The following is a 15,729-nucleotide window of genomic DNA, read 5'->3' as shown; positions in this document are numbered from 1 at the left end:
GGGCCCCCGGGGGTGCGGGGGGTCTGTCGGTCCCTCCCCGGGGCGGTCCCTGCGCTCTGCTCCGCTCCCCGCTCGCTGTCACATTCCTGCCGCCTGAGTCAGGCCCGGAGGCGGCGGCGGCACCAGGAAGCGCCGGGCCCGGGCCATGTAACCGAGCCGAGCCGAGCAGATCCCGGCCCGGCGCGGCCATGGGGGACGGGGCAGAGGAGGAGACGGTGGAGCTGCCGCTCACGGACGGTACTGGGCTGGGAGCGGGCCCGGCGGGGCGCAGGGGCCGGGAGGGAGGGAGACACCATGCCGGGGTGTGGGGGGCCTGGAGGGCTTGGTGCGCAGGTTAGGGGCCGTTCCTGGGCTCGGGGGAAGGGGGGGCAGGTCCCGGGAGCAGCGGAGGAAGAGGGGGGTGCTGCAGTTCCGGGGTGCAGGGAATCGGGTGCAGTGAGGGGGGAAGTCGGGTGCAGTGCCGGGGTGCAGGGAGAAGGAGGGGGTGGCGGGTGCAGAGAGTCGGGTGCAGGGAGAAGGAGGGGGTGGCGGGTGCAGTGCCGGGGTGCAGGGAGAAGGAGGGGGTGGCGGGTGCAGTGACGGGGTACAGGGAGAAGGAGGGGGTGGCGGGTGCAGTGCCGGGGTGCAGGGAGGAGGGGGAGGTGGCGGCGGGTGCAGTGCAGGGAGGAGGGGATTCGGGTGCAGTTCTGGGGTACAGTGACAGGGTACAGGGAGGAAGATGGCGTGGCGGGTGCAGTGCAGGGAGGAGGGTTCAGTGCCAGAGTACAGGGAGTAGGAGGGGGTGGCGGGTGCAGTGCTGGGGTGCAGGGAAGAGGGGGCGGCGGGTGCAGTGCCAGGGCGCCTGGGGCCACTGGTTTGAACTGTGCATGTCCCCTGGGACTTTCCGGGTGCAGGGCCCCTGGTGGCAGTGGTGTGGGCGAAGGGTGGCTATTGGGGGAGAGGAAGTGTAGAGCCATGCGGGGGGGGGGGGCTGCCCCTCTTCTCCCTATAGCCCTATGCCCCCCCCCCCCATCAGTGCAGGCTCAGCCCTGTGGGTGGGCAGCAGCAACAGGCGAGCGGGGGTGGGGATTAGTCACTGCACCCCCTTCCCCAGGGACTGGCAGCTTGGAGAGCTCACGGGAGCTGGAGGCGTATGAGACACAGCCTGCTGGGGGAGTGGGAGTGGCCAGGGACACGGGCAATGAGGCAGGGTACTACCTGGGCTTGGGGTAGGGCCTGCGTGGGAGGATGGATGCTAGCCAGGGGTGTGTGACATAGGCAATGGGGTAGGGGCTGCATGGAGGGCAGGCTGCCCCACCCACCCAAAGCTGGGCACTGGGCTTTCATCCACCACTGGTGCCAGACTCATGCCTAACATGCCCTGAGTTGGGTCCTGCTGCAAGAAAGCTCACACTGCCTGCCTGGGCACTAGGGTCTCTTGCATGTGAGCCCCCGGGGTGATGCCTGTTTAAACCCAAGGGAAGCCCTTGTCCCGAGTGGGTGGGGGATGGGCAGGGAGCACTCACCACTCTGGGCTGGGGTAGCCTCCCATCCAGAGTCCTGGAGCCTTTGTAGTGGAGGAGAGAGCAAGAGGGGCGGTGCCAGGTGGCCATCCTGGTATCTGCCACTCGGTGCCAGCTGAGGAGGGTCTCATGGGTGGATTGGGACCTGCCAGGACATGTGAGGGGTTGAGGGGAGGAGGCAGAAGCCTCCTTAGCTGCCAAGAGCTTGGAGGGGCAGGGTAGTGCACCCGCAGCCCTGTGGGGAACCTGGGGAGGGGAGGTGTGGTGGGGGAGGATGTAGGGAGATCTGGCCAGAGTTGGGGGGGAGGGGGTTGTTAAGCAGGTGATCTCACCCCAAGCTCCTCCCAGCTGCAGGCTCCCCATTTCCCCACTGCACCCTTAACTCTGTGCCCCCCTTCACAGGAGGTTGTGGGGTGCCCCTCACCTTGCCATCCCCATGGGCTGAAGGAGATGTCTCTCTGGGCACTTCATACCTCCAACCCCCACATTTGCCACCAGACCCAGGTGCCCCCTTGATCCAGGGAACCCCCTTTGGGGAAGAGGAAAGCAGCATTCAGGATCCCCACTAGGCAGCACCACAGGGATGTGGGGGGATGAGTCAGTGTCCCCACCTGGAAATGGAGGGGTGATCCACCCAATTCCCCCCACCCTGGCTTGGTCCCAGGGTGTCTGTGGGGATGGGAGTTGTTGGGCCTGGGCCCGCCCATCCCCTTGGCACCAAAGCTGCTGTGAGTCACTGGCAGGAAATGGGGGCTCCTCCTCGCTGCACCCTGACCCCACCCATCCCTGGGGGAGAGGCTGAGGCAGGGGGTGAGGACTGAGGTGCAGCAGGATGGGGGGGTAAGGTGGGGACATTTAGTGGGGGGATGGGGATGAGGCTGGAGTGGGAGGTGGGGGGATGGGCCTGAGCTGGGTGTGTGTTGTGGGGGGTGAGGCAGGGGGCATGGGCTCATAGGTGGGGGGACAAGGCAGGGGGTATGGGCCTGTGGCATGGGATGAGGGGGTGAGGTGTGTGGCCCATGGGGTGGGACAATGTAGGAGGAGGTGAAGGGCAAGGTTTGTGGTGAGCAGGCGGGGAGGGGTGGTACTGGACCCCCATCCTCATAACCTTGTCTCTATGGTAGCGAACCTGACTGGCCATGAAGAAAAAGTTGGCATGGAGAACTTTGAACTGCTCAAGGTGCTGGGGACTGGAGGTGAGTGGGGGACACGGGGCTGTGCCATGGGGAAGGGCACTGGAGGTGCACGGGGGCACTGGGGGCTGTGCCCCCATTCCTCCTCCCAATGGGATAGCGCGCTGCCCATCAATCCCCTCTCTCCCCAGCCTATAGGAAGGCCCCCTTCCTCCCTGAGCCTGCTGCTCCCATCCCCACTTTCCTGAGTTCCATCGTCTCCCCAGTCCCCTGGGATCCTCCTGATGTCCCCCTCTGGGCCGCCTCTGATATCCCTCTGTATCCCCCAGCCTACGGAAAAGTGTTCCTGGTGCGCAAGATGACAGGCCATGACGTGGGGAAGCTGTATGCCATGAAAGTGCTGCGCAAGGCGGCCATTGTGCAGAAGGCCAAGACCACAGAGCACACACGCACTGAGCGGACCGTGCTGGAGCATGTGCGGGCATCGCCCTTTCTAGTGACCCTGCACTATGCCTTCCAGACTGGCTCCAAGCTGCACCTCATCCTGGGTATGGGGGAACCCTTGAGGGGGCAGGGGAGGGTGGGACACTGGGACCCAAGGGATGGGGTGTGGCAGATGCCAGGTGCAGAGTGGATCCAAGGGAATGGGTAGGGTAGGACAATGGGACCCAGCAGGTGGGGGAGCAGGGAAACCCTAGGGTGTGGCAGTAGGTGGAGCTGGAGAAAGACCAGTGTTGTTTTCCATAGCAATATTTGATGAAAACATAATACAAGAACATAATACAAGAACAAGGGGCCACCAAATGAAATTAATAGGTAGCAGGTTTAAAACAAACACAAGAACGTTTTTTTTCACACAATGCACTGTCAACCTCTGGAACTCCTTGCCAGAGGGTGTTGTGAAGGCCAATACTATAATGGGGTTCAAAAGGGAGCTAGATAGATTCATGGAAGATAGGTCCATCAATGGCTATTAGCCAGGATGGGCAGAAATGGTGTCCCTAGCCTCTGTTTGCCAAAAACTGGGATTTGGTGACAGGTTTTCATCAAGCGATCCATCCCCTGTCTGTTCATTCCCTTTGGGGCACCTGGCATTGGCCACCATCAGAGGACAGGATACTGGACTTGATGGACCTTTGGTCTGACCCATTATGGCTGTTCTTATGTAAACAGAGGGGGAAATGATTTTTGCCTAACTTTTCCAGGGGAAACTTTTCAAGTTTTTCAGCAGGAATTAAAAAACGGTATTATGATAGAGAAGTACTGCTGCCATGTTTGATGGGAGTTGTAGTTCAGATACCTCGCACTCCTATCCTTTATGTACTGTGCACCCTGGTCGGACTACATTTCCCATGGTGCACCAGGCCATGGGCTTCTGACACACCACCTAGTGTCTCCAACGGGGGAGGGGGGAACTATGATGCATTATGGGAGATGTAGTCTGGCCAGGGAGCTTAGTCAATAGAGGAGAATGGGGGGTGGGGTGTGTGTGTGAGGCAGCTGACTTACAGCTCCCATGAGGAGCTCAAGCCAGACAGCAAGGGGAGGCTGTGGTGCATTGTGGGAGGTGTGGTTCAACCAGGCAACTTGGCTTACAGATTAGAATGAGTGTGTGAGGCACCCAAACAACATCTCCCAGGATGCACCACAGCCAGGGATTCATGACACTACCACCGCTGTGGGGAGAGGGACAGGACTATGGTGCATCATGGGAGATGCATGGTGCATCATTTGTTTTTTTGATAAAAAATAAAACATTTATTTCAGAAACAGGCTTTTGGGGAAAATTTGCCTTTTAACACCCCCCCCTCAAGTTTTCCTGGGGGAGAGGCAATGAGGGTGGAGCGATAGGGGAGGCATACAGCACCCTCCTGTGCCATGGGGTGTGAGAGAATCCAAACCAAGCTGAGAGGGGCTGGGGGTGGGGAGGGGACTGGCTGGGGTTTTGGGTTCTCACTCCCTGTCGTCCCCCACCCCCCGCCCTGCAGACTACGTGAGTGGTGGGGAGCTCTTCACCCATCTGTACCAGCGCGATCATTTCAAGGAGGATGAGGTGCGGATCTACGCCGGGGAGATCGTGCTGGCACTGGAGCATCTGCACAAGGTGGGGGGCTGTGCCTAGGGGGTGGAGCACGGGGAGCTCTGCTTTCCAGGGGGTGCATGTTCTGGAGGGACGGGAAATATCTGGAGAGGATACTCCAAAGAGCAGGTAGACTTTTATGCTATGGAGGGGCTCTGAGGGGCCATGCCACAGGGAATACGGGGGTGCTGTCCTATAGGGAGTTCCTAGGGGGCTCTTGGGCCATGCCACAGGGGTTATGGGGGTGCTGTCCTGTAGGGGTTCCTGGTGGGCTCCTGGGCCATGCCACGGGGGCTATGGGGGTGCTGTCCTGCAGGGGTTCCTGAGGGGCTCTTGGGCAATGCCGCAGGGCCTATGGGGGTGTGTCCTGTAGGAGTTCCTGGGGGGCTGTTGGTCTGTGCTGCAGGGTCTGTGGGGGTGCTGTCCTGTAGGGGTTCCCGGGGGCCATGCTACAGGGTTTATGGGGATGCTGCCCTGTAGAGGTTCCTGGGGAGCTCTTGGGCTTTGCCTCAGGGCCTATGAGGGTGCTGTCCTGTAGGGGTTCCTGTAGGGATCTTGGGGGCCATGCCGGAGGGGCTATGGGAGTGCTGTCCTGTAGGGGTTCCTTAGAGACTCTCGGGCCATGCCGCAGGGATGATGGGGATGCTGTCCTGTAGGGGTTCCTGGGGGGCCTCTCGGTGCCACGGGGGCTATGGGGTGCTGTCCTGCAGGGGTTCTCCCTCTGTGCCATAGGTTCTGTGTGGTTGCTGTCCTGCAAGGGTTCCTGGGGGGCTCTTGGGCCATGTCACAGGGGCAATGGGGGTGCTGTCCTGCAGGATTCCTGGGGGGCTCTTGGGCCGTGCCATAGGGGCAATGGGGGTGCTGTCCTGTAGGGGTTTCTGGGGGGCTCTCGGGTCGTGCCATGGGGGTTATGGGGGTGCTGTCCTGTAGGGGTTCTTGGAGGATGGCACTCCAGGTTGGAGGGGCACTGAGGAGCCATGTTGTGGGTGGATCTGGGGGATGCAGGCTTTGGGGAATGCCCGTTCTGAAGTTGTGTCATCTGCAGCTGGGCATCATCTATCGGGATGTGAAGCTGGAAAACATCCTGCTGGACAGCGAAGGGCACGTGGTGCTCACTGACTTTGGCCTCAGCAAGGAGTTCCTCACTGAGGAGGTCAGACTCCGCCACCCTGCCCCTGATGATCCCCCATAACCTCCCCTGGGCACCTCAATATCCTGCCCCTGGGGACTCCTGCCCCATCCCCTCACCCTGCCCCCTGGGGATCCCCCAATATCCTTCCCCTGGAAACCCCCTGCATTCCGCCTCTAGGAATTTGCCCCTCCCCACAAGGATCTCCCTGCCCTCACTCTGCCCCTCTCCCATCTTTCTGATGAAAAGCGGGGGAGAGTCTCTTTGCTTCCCAAGCAGGGCCGGCTTTAGGCCAATTCCACCAATTCCCCCGAATCGGGCCCCACGCCTAAGAGGGCCCCGCGCCCAGTGGCAGGGCCGCAGGGGTGGGGGCAAGTGGAATCCCTTCCCTGGCTAGAGGCTCCTTTTTAATTTTTACTCACCCGGCAGCGCTCCGGGTCTTCGGCTGCACTTCAGCGGCGGGTCCTTCACTCGCTCTGGGTCTTTGGCAGCACTTCGGCAGCAGGTCCTTCAGTGCCACCAAAGACCCGGAGCGAGTGAAGGACAAACCGCCGAAGACTACGAGTGCCGCCCGGTGAGAACAAGCCCCACATGTTTTTTTACGTGTTTTTTTTTTTTTTTTTCAGTCATCCCTGCCGGGGCCCCGTCAAAACTGTTCGAATCGGGCCCCGCACTTCCTAAAGCCGGCTCTGTTCCCAAGGGGGTGTCTCTTTGCTCTGCCCTCTCCCCTGGTCATTGGTGTTTGGGGCCTGGGGAGAGGTGCAGCCCCTCTTCCTTGTGGGGGCTCCATAGCTGGGACCCTGGCACTGACTCCCCCTCCCCATTCTTCTCACCCCTCCCCCACAGAAAGATCGCACCTTCTCCTTCTGCGGCACCATTGAGTACATGGCCCCCGAGATCATCCGCAGCAAGTCAGGGCATGGGAAGGTGAGCGGGGGCGGGGGGGCAGGGCGTAATGAATGGGAGGGCGTGGTGGGGAGGGAGAGGTATAGCAAGGGAACCAAGGGTTCCATAGGGGGCATAGTGATGGAGGAGAAGAGGGTGTGAGAAGTGGGGGGGCATGGCAAGATGAGAGGAGTGGGGGGAGTGGGGGAAAGGCATGGCTAGGAGGGCACAGTAAGGTTGGAGGGAGTGGCAAAGAGCAGTGAAGAAGCAGGAGGGGGTGAAGTGAGAAGGGGGAAAGCTGGGCATGGTGGGCAAATGGGAGGCTGACTGGCAGAGTGGTGTCAGCTTGTCACTCCCACCCCAGCAGCAGTGTCGGGGGAGGAGGGGCATTCCAGTTTCACTGCCCCCTCCCTGGCACTGGGAGGTGGGGTCAGTCTTGGGGGGTTTCTGGCTCATCACCCCCCCCCCCTCCTCCTCCACAGTCCGTCGACTGGTGGAGCCTGGGGATCCTGATATTTGAGCTGCTGACGGGGGCTTCGCCCTTTACACTGGAGGGGGAGAAGAACACGCAGGCCGAAGTGTCCAGGTGAGGGGGCTGCTGGGTAACGGTGGGCAGGGAGGGGGATTGGCAGGAGCCAGTGGCAGAGACTGCTGGGTAATGGGGGGAGAGGGGGATTGGCAGGGGCTGCTGAGTAATGTGGGGCGGGGAGGGGGATGGCAGGGGCTGTTGGGTAACGGAGCTGTCTGTGCCGCAGACGCATCCTCAAGTGCCAGCCCCCGTTCCCAACTGTGATTGGCCCCGTGGCCCGCGACCTGCTGCAGAAGCTACTGTGCAAGGACCCCAAGAAACGCCTGGGCTCGGGGCCCAATGGGGCGCAGGACATCAAGGAGCACCCCTTCTTCAAGGTGAGGGGGTAGGGGGGAGAGGGACACCTCCACCCTGGCCACAGCCCACTGGCTCAAGACCCTCAGCATGGCTCCCCACAGCCGGGGCACAACTACCTTTCCCAGCAGGGTCCCCCAGTGCAGCCCCCTCAGGTAGGGATCCTGGCATCCTCCCCACAGCTCCTACATCCCATGCAGGGACCCTCTCACGTTTACTCCCTTGCCCCAGGAGAGGCTCCACATACAGCCCCCTCACCTACTGCCCCTGTCACCAGGGCCCCATGGCCACGTCCCCCCCATCCCTTATGTTGGCCAGGGATCCCCACACAGCCCTCACATACCTGGGAAAGAGCCTCGTATGCACCCCAGCCAAGGTGCCCTCCAATCCCCCCTGGCAGGTCTCCCCTCACAACATGCAGCCCCCCCAGCAATGCTCCTCCCCCCCAGCCTGGGCAAGCCCACTCCCCACACACAGAGCTCACCACGGGCATGGCCAGTGCCCCAAATCTTAGAGGTGGCCTTGGGGGAGTGAGACCCAGTGGCCCCCCCCCCCCCCCCCCGGCTAGGCTCTGGCCCTGTGCTGGACCCTTTCCCGCATTAGACCCCTTTCCCCACTCACCTCCCCCACACGCTGACCTTCGTGTTCCCCTAGGACCTGGACTGGGTGGAATTGGCCGCACGGCGGGTGAAGGCTCCATTCAAACCCATCGTCCGCAGTGAGCTGGACGTGCGCAACTTTGCCGAGGAGTTCACCCGCCTGGAGCCTGTGTACTCGCCCGCTGGGACCCCCCCCAACCTGGACCGCGTCTTCCAGGTGAGAGACTCTCTCCCTCCCCCCCCCCTCGTCTGGGGTCCTCCAGCAACACCCAGCTTCCTGTGCACTCGCCTGCTGGAACCCTCCCAACCGGGACTGCATCTTCCCAGTGAGACCCCCCTCGAGGTTCCCCCAACCCCCCCCTTCGGGTGTACTTTTCCACTGGAGCCTCCCTGCAACCTGGACCACGTCTTCCAGGTGAACTCCCCGCTGAGGTTCCCCCAAGCCAACACCCGCCGTCTTGTGTGCTCACCTGTCAGCACACACCCCCCAACCTGGACCACGTCTTCCAGGTGAGACCCCTGCCCTGCTATCCCCATGCATGTGGTGGCTGAGCTCTGTGCCCTGGGAGAGGGCACTGGTTCTTGAATCCCCTGCTCTCACTTACAAGAGTGGGGGGGCTGTTTGGTGTGTGTGTGGGGGGAATCTCCTGCACCCACCAGACCCATGGGGGAGGGTGGGGGGAGTCTCCATTGGGTGCTGTAGCCATGGAGATGTCTGCAGGCTCCCCCCCACGCCCCAGTCTTATCCCTCCCTCGTGCCCTCTTTCAGGGCTACTCCTTCATCGCTCCCTCCATCCTGTTCAACCACAACGCCGTCACCACAGATGTGCTGGAGCTGGAGCTGGCGCTGAGCGGGGAGCGCCCGGGCAGTGCTGCCGTGGCACGCAGCGCCATGATGAAGGTAGGGGAGCTCCCTGAGTGACCAGGGGTTGGCGGGAGTGGCTGGTTAATGGGTGAGGGAGGGACCTTAGTGGGATTCCTCATCAGGGGCTCCCTGTGAGGGAGGGGGATCCCTCCCCAGCAGTGAGCACCGCTGATGCTCCCTCCTTCCTCCCCCAGGACTCTTCATTCTTCCAGCTCTATGACATGGACCTGAAGGAGGCAGCGCTGGGTGAGGGCAGCTTCTCGGTGTGTCGCCGATGTCAGCAGCGCCAGAGTGGCACCGAATTCGCCGTCAAGATCATCAGCAAGAGGTGGGGGTGCTCCCCCGGCAACCCCCCATGCTTCAGCTGCTATGGCAACCAACCCCCTGCTCCCATCGGAACACCCCCACTCCTGCTCCTATAACAACTCTCCAGGTGCTTCCCCGACCTCCCACAGGTGCCTCCTCAGACTCATCCCTGGGATTACGTGAGGCCCCCCTCACTCCGGACTTTGCCCCCCCACCATCACTGACCCCCAGGCTCACCATTGTCCTCCATCACCCTTTATGGGACCCTCCCACCACCTCCAGATTCCCCCCTTCAGCGACCAGACTCCCCCCCCCCCCCCAGCTGCCTTCCCTCCCCTCCCCTCCTTTCCCTTCCCCTGAACACTCCTCCCACCCCCTTGTTGTCCCATTCCGCTTTCCACCCCACACCTACCTCCCCCTGCGTCTTTTCCTTCCCCCATCCCACAGTGCAGTTCTCCGAAGCCTCAGCTAACATCTCCCTCCCCCCAGGATGGAGGTGAACACCCAGAGGGAGGTGATGGCTTTGCAGCTGTGTGAGTCTCACCCCAACATCGTCAAACTACACGAGGTGCATCATGACCAGGTACCCCCCCCCTCCCCCTCAGCATCCCCTGGGACTAGCATGCCCCTTCTTCCCCGGGCATCATCAGCCCCCATTCCCCCCTGCCCCCCCCAGAGGTGGCTGCATGCATCTCAGTGCTGGGCAAGGGATCCCTGTGAAACTAGCCCCTGTACCCCACTCAAAGCAGCTGCATCTTAGTGAGGGCAGGCTCTCCATGTTGTGGGATCCCCCTCTGCTCAGTGACCCCCCCTCCCTTCTCCCCGGGCAGTACCACACGTACCTGGTGATGGAGCTGCTGCGGGGGGGTGAGCTCTTTGACCGCATCAAGAAGAAGCAGCATTTCAGTGAGTCGGAGGCCAGTCAGATCATGCGCAGCCTGGTGTCAGCCGTCAGCTTCATGCACGACGTTGGCGTGGTGCACCGGGACCTCAAACCTGAGGTATGGGGAATGGGAATAGGTTTGTGGGGCAGGGCCTCAGGAGATTGGGTGCATGGCTAGGGTAAAATGTTGGGGGATCAGGGCCTTGGGATGCAGGGCCTGGAGGACCATGGAATTGGGGTGCAGTGCCTTGGGTTTTGTGGTGTGGTGCTTGGGAGATTTGGGATAGGGGTGTGGGGCCTGAGCGATTGGGATGCTGGGGTTTTGGGGTGCTCCTGCTGTGCCCCAGGAGCTCAAGGCTCCATCCTCCTGCTGTTCCCCAGAACATCCTATATGCTGACGAGTCAGAGGGTGCCCCAGTGAAAGTGATTGACTTCGGCTTTGCCCGCCTGCGCCCCTCGGGCTCACAGCCCATGCAGACGCCTTGCTTCACGCTGCAATACGCCGCCCCTGAGCTCTTCACCGACGAGGGCTATGATGAGTCCTGCGACCTCTGGAGCCTCGGTGTCATCCTGGTATGCAGAGGGGGGAGGCCAGCATTGAGTACAAAGCACCCCATATCCCTATAGGGAGGGGGCATTACGATCCCAGGGCTCTGGAAGGGTCCCAGTCTCCCTGCTGCTGCTTTATAAGCACTGTGCGCTCCACCCCAGAGGTGAATGATTTCAGCAGGACTGAAGAATGTAACCACACGGTGGCGCTCCCCCCGCCCCCCAACCCATGGAGTCCTACACGGAGGAGGGGAAGTGCTGACAGCTTTGTTGCATGTCCTACTGTCTGGTGTTTGACTGCAGGGTCAGGGTGGGAGATGTGGGGAGGAAATAAAGGGTTAATCCTCCCCTCCCACTAAGGTCAAAGAACAGGCTCCCAAGGCTCGACTTTGGCTCCGCCCACAATTATAATCCTGTCCACACATGGAGTGGGGCTGTCAGGAGGCCCCCCTCTTCTCCCACCACTCCTGGGAACAGCAAGCAGGCCCCCCCTGTGCTTTTCTGAGGAATTCCTTTGCTTGGGGGGAGGGGCGGTCCTGTGAGACATCCACAGCCCTGCAGCGTGGGATTGGCAGGGCCCCCCAGAGCGATAAAGCTGGGATTGAACATCCCATTGGGATACTCAGGGCAGCGCCCTCTCTCAGAGTGATGGGCTCAGGCTCTTGGCAGACTCAGGCAGGCATCTCTGTGTCAGTTACGCTGAGACAGCTCCTCCTCTCCCCCAGCGATCAGCTCAGGCTCTCTGCAGACTCCAGGCTGGTGTCTCTCATTTTCCAGCTTTTCCCCCAAACCATGATGCCTAGAAACTGATTTTTTTATAACAGAAGTTGCCGTTCTGCCACAATCACCTGACTCCAAGAGCTGGTGTACCAAGCCCGGGGCAGTTAGTACCAAGTCCTAAACCCACCCCGACTCTGGAGTAACAGTACTGTGTCCTGAAGAGCTGTTGGGCCTCGAGGGGTGTTAGTGAGGGTGTGTTGCCCGATGGGGCTACTCCAGGGGAAGGGGAAGGGAAATGCCTGAAAGCAGAAGTCTGTACTGGGGTGTCTCAGCCACTTCCACAATCTCAGTTCCTCTCTGAGCCCTTAGAATGGAAAAAGCAAATGCTCAGCTCTGCGCCACACATGTGGGTTGGTGGTGCCTGGGATCACCCCCTTCCCAGGGGAAGGGGTGGGTCCCCAGTATGGGGGAGGGGATTTGGGGGGCTGGAGGATCACCCCCTTAGGGTAGCTTGCTGATATTTGCCCCGAGTCAGCTTCACCCAGACTGTCTGGTAACACCCCCACTCCACTGTCTCTCGCCCCACCCCCCAGTACACCATGCTGTCCGGACAGGTGCCCTTCCAGAGCAGCCAGGAGGGCGGCGCGCTGACCCATGCGGCTGAGATCATGCACAAGATCAAGGAGGGGCAGTTCTCACTGGAGGGCGAGGCCTGGAGGGGGGTCTCTGAGGAGGCCAAAGAGCTGGTCAGAGGTGAGGGGGGGGCATGAAATAAAGGGTCAATATATAGGACTCTGTTCCAAGGGTTGGGGGAGTGAGAATCTGTGGGGCTGGTGTATCCCTCACTCCACCTCAAATGGAAGGGGTGCTGTGGGGCTTGGGAAACCCCTCTCCCAAGAGGTGGGGGAGGTGGCATGTGTGAATTTGGCAATTTCCTATAATAGGTTTGTATTAAGTTTCTGTATCATTGTGGGCCAGGGATTGTGTAACTCCACGGGGGAGGGGGAACCACAGCCCTCCAGGATCAAAGAATAGCGGGGGTGGGGCAGGGGTCATTAAGCAAATTCACTCACCCCAGAGAGGTCCCTCGCCCTGGAGAGGCTGTACAGCCCAGTTCAGATGGGATTCTCCAGAGACCAACAGACTAAGAGGAGATTTTTGGATAAATAGCCTGAGTTTAAACTGACTCGGAACTGCTTTGCGATCCAGCAAACGGTCAGACCTTTCTGGCCGGGGCGGGGCCCAGTCCTTCCTGGGAAGGGTTGGAAGGACTTTAGCCTGCTGAGGCCCCCATTAGACAGGGTGGGTGCTCTCTGTGAAGCCTTTAGCAGGAGCTAGGAACTGTCATAGGGTTTCTCTGTAATGCTTTCACCTTTAGAATAAATGTGCTTGCTTAGAAAGAGCCGTGCCATAACTTGGGACTCCTGGCAATCGCAGCTGGTCACAGATATGGCCATCACTATGACAGTATGTGGGGCTGGGATATTGCTCCCCCCCAGGGAAAGGGCTGGTGAAGTGCCATCCTGCTCATGCCCCCCCATCACTAACCCATGGGTGTGTTCCCCTTCCCCCACCCCCAGGGCTGCTGACCGTGGACCCTTCCAAGCGGCTGAAGATGTCGACTTTGCGCTACAGCGAATGGCTGCAGGATGGCAGCGCCCTCTCCTCCACCCCGCTCATGACCCCTGACATCCTGGAGTCCTCAGGGCCCGCCGTGCGCTCAGGGGTCAACGCCGCCTTCATGGTGAGGGGGAAGGGTCTGGTGCATGGCCATGAGGGCGCTGGGGTGGTGGTGGAGGAGGAAGCAGCCTTGGTTGGGGGTGGGGGGGCTGGCTGAGTCTCCCTCATGTTGGGACTGGCTCTTAGGCAGGGCGGGGGGATGGGTTGAGGCTTTGGGGGAGGATAGTGTCAGGCAGGGAGAGTTGAGCATCTGAATAGGTTGGGTGGGGATGGGGAATAGGCCATGTGGGGGTGGGGGTGGGGACAGAACAGACCAGGGCAGGGAGAAGTTTGGGGGGTGAATATCTGGGTCTCATCCCATCCCCCCCCCCCCAATATCTTGCCCCCCAGGCCTTCAACAAAGGCAAGCGCGAGGGCTTCTTCCTGAAGAGTGTGGAGAACGCCCCCCTGGCCAAGCGCCGCAAGCTCAAGATGTCGAGCACAGGGGCCGAGGCCCGGCGCAGTTCCTCCTCTTCCTCCTCCTCTGGCTCCTCCTCAGCACTCCCCGCCCGGCCCCCCCGCCCCAAACCACCTGGCCGCCGCCACAACCCCCCCTCGTAGCACCTGTGGGGCAGGGAGAGGGGGGCTATTTATTGTCTCTGTTGCTTGTGGGGGAGAATGTGGGCGGGTATCTCATTTGGGGTTTTTTAGGGGGGGATGAGCCTCTTTGGGGGGCATTCTGCTCCCCCCTCCCATTTGGACGTGTTTTTTCATTCATCTTGTTTTTGTTTTTTTCATTTTGATTTAAACCTGGAGGTTGCCCTGTGTATGTCTGGGGGCCATAAGGGGTTGTCTCTGTGTGACAGAAATGTGAAGTCCCCCAGGAGCTAAAGTGGGGGTGATCTTTGGGTTGACAGATAAGTGGGGCAGGCCTGGGGTGATGATGGGTGGTGTTTTGTGGGGCAGGTGTGGGGGCCATAGGGCAAGGAGGTGTCTCTGGGGTGGATGCACATGCCTGTGGAGCTGTTCTAAGACACATACCCCCCTTGGCTTCCAGGTCAGACTAGGGTCCATCTCTGCCACAACAGTTCAGGGTTGCCCCACCCCACCCCACCACTGTTGCAGGGGAAGGGGAAGCTGTTCCCTACAGGGGATGGAGATTCTGTGAGTACTGCCACCACCACCCCTTAAGATCTGAGGGCAGGTCCCTTCAGCCAGGCTCTGGGGCTGGAATGAGAAGTGAAGGTCAGACCGGTAGGGTCACCTTAGCCCAGCCAAAGAGGGGGGGCGGGTTACTGGATTCTATATTTTATTTCTTTTAATCCTTTTCTTTTGGGGGGAGGGTGGACGGGTGGGCAGGCAGGCACCACAGGGCACCATCTCCCCTCAGGGCTGCCTGCTGCGGGAGAGCCCCAGCACAAGGGGCCAGGCCCAGCTGATGTCCCAATCAATGTCTCCCCCATCTCCCAGATCCATTGCTAATCTGATACCCCTGCTGTAGGGGAATGGGGCAGGACCCCCATTAAGCAATGGAGCACATGGGAGGGAGTGAACAGTACCCCACATTTAGTCCCTGCAAGGGAGGGGCTAGAATTGCACCCCCTGGATAAGATTGGAGTGTGGGGAGAAGGAAAGGGAAGAGTTTTTTTTATTAAGAGACAGAAATTTCTATCTATTTTTAAACTAAAAATGTTGGGGGTGGGTGCTTGGGGTGGTCTCAGAGTACAGCCCCCCTCCTCCCCAGCTGGGAGTGAGGCTAAAGCTAGCCACCACCCAAGCAAATTAATTCCTAGACCGTCCCTTCAGAGCGAGCCAGATGAAGGGGAAGCATGGGCAGAAAAAGCTTACTGGGGGGGACGACTAGTTTAGACTTGGGGATGGGGGGGCCTGAATCAGTCACTTTAAGGGGTGTTTGTGCAATTGCCTCCTCCAAAGATTGAGGTGGGTGGGGGAAAGGAGGACAGGTCCCTAGGGGAGTCAGAGGCCAGAATGGGGAACAGGGGCCTTGGGTTCATCCCACTTCCTGGGTGCTGCCATCTTTTGTGTTCCTCTCCCCGCCCCCTCCCCCTTTAGGTGTGCGGGAAGGGCTGGCTAGTGTCTGTTCCTGCAGCTGCCCTTTCCCGACCCCCGTCTATCCGACTCACCGCCCCAGTTGGGGTTGGATAGGAGTTGGGGCTCTGAGCATCCCCCCGCAGCTTCCTGGTTTCTGTCCCTTGGGAGCAGCTAAGACTCAGGGGCTGAGGATTTCGGGATGTGGGCAGTTGTCCGAGGCCCCCCGTGCAACTGCACTTAGAAGGGAGGGGCGGGGCCCCAATCTTTAGGATGACGTGGGATTGGGGGGACCCCAAGCTCCTGCTGCTCCGCCCAGGGGGCCGCCTCTCATCTGTCTGAGCGAACCACCTGTATTTTGTATTTGAGAATAAAACTCCTCTGACGCCACCGAGTCTGTGCGGGTCCGGGCGGGAGGGGAGCTCTATTCCTTGGGCTGCTGCTGGGTATGACGGGAAACAGCGCCCATCTCAAGCCCCCTGGGGGC

General features: G+C 60.5%; 1 protein-coding gene across 1 annotated transcript; it reads left to right on the top strand.

Moving 5' to 3' along the window:
* On the top strand, positions 1-15,632 carry RPS6KA4 (ribosomal protein S6 kinase A4). Its single transcript, XM_054034196.1, has 17 exons — positions 1-237; positions 2,627-2,698; positions 2,965-3,183; positions 4,624-4,739; positions 5,761-5,868; positions 6,691-6,771; positions 7,212-7,315; positions 7,485-7,635; positions 8,267-8,428; positions 8,981-9,112; positions 9,271-9,404; positions 9,872-9,965; positions 10,213-10,383; positions 10,647-10,838; positions 12,128-12,287; positions 13,115-13,278; positions 13,605-15,632. The coding sequence occupies exons 1-17, from the start codon at positions 189-191 to the stop codon at positions 13,812-13,814; spliced, it is 2,319 nt and encodes a 772-aa protein (XP_053890171.1). The 5' UTR covers positions 1-188; the 3' UTR covers positions 13,815-15,632.
* The last annotated feature ends 97 nt before the right edge of the window (positions 15,633-15,729 follow it).

Source organism: Malaclemys terrapin, chromosome 7 (genome assembly GCF_027887155.1).
Source record: "Malaclemys terrapin pileata isolate rMalTer1 chromosome 7, rMalTer1.hap1, whole genome shotgun sequence".
NCBI lineage: Eukaryota > Metazoa > Chordata > Testudines > Emydidae > Malaclemys > Malaclemys terrapin.
Note: the sequence above shows the minus strand (reverse complement) of the source record. Positions and strands in the feature narration are given on the sequence as shown.

What these genes read in the sequence shown, in the direction of transcription:
- RPS6KA4 (XM_054034196.1), top strand. Translation starts at nt 189, where the DNA reads ATGGGGGACGGGGCAGAGGAGGAGACGGTGGAGCTGCCGCTCACGGAC. An exon ending in CAAGGTGCTGGGGACTGGAG is followed by an intron (nt 2,699 to 2,964) that starts GTGAGTGGGGGA and finishes TGTATCCCCCAG; the next exon opens with CCTACGGAAAAGTGTTCCTG. An exon ending in ACGCAGGCCGAAGTGTCCAG is followed by an intron (nt 7,316 to 7,484) that starts GTGAGGGGGCTG and finishes TCTGTGCCGCAG; the next exon opens with ACGCATCCTCAAGTGCCAGC.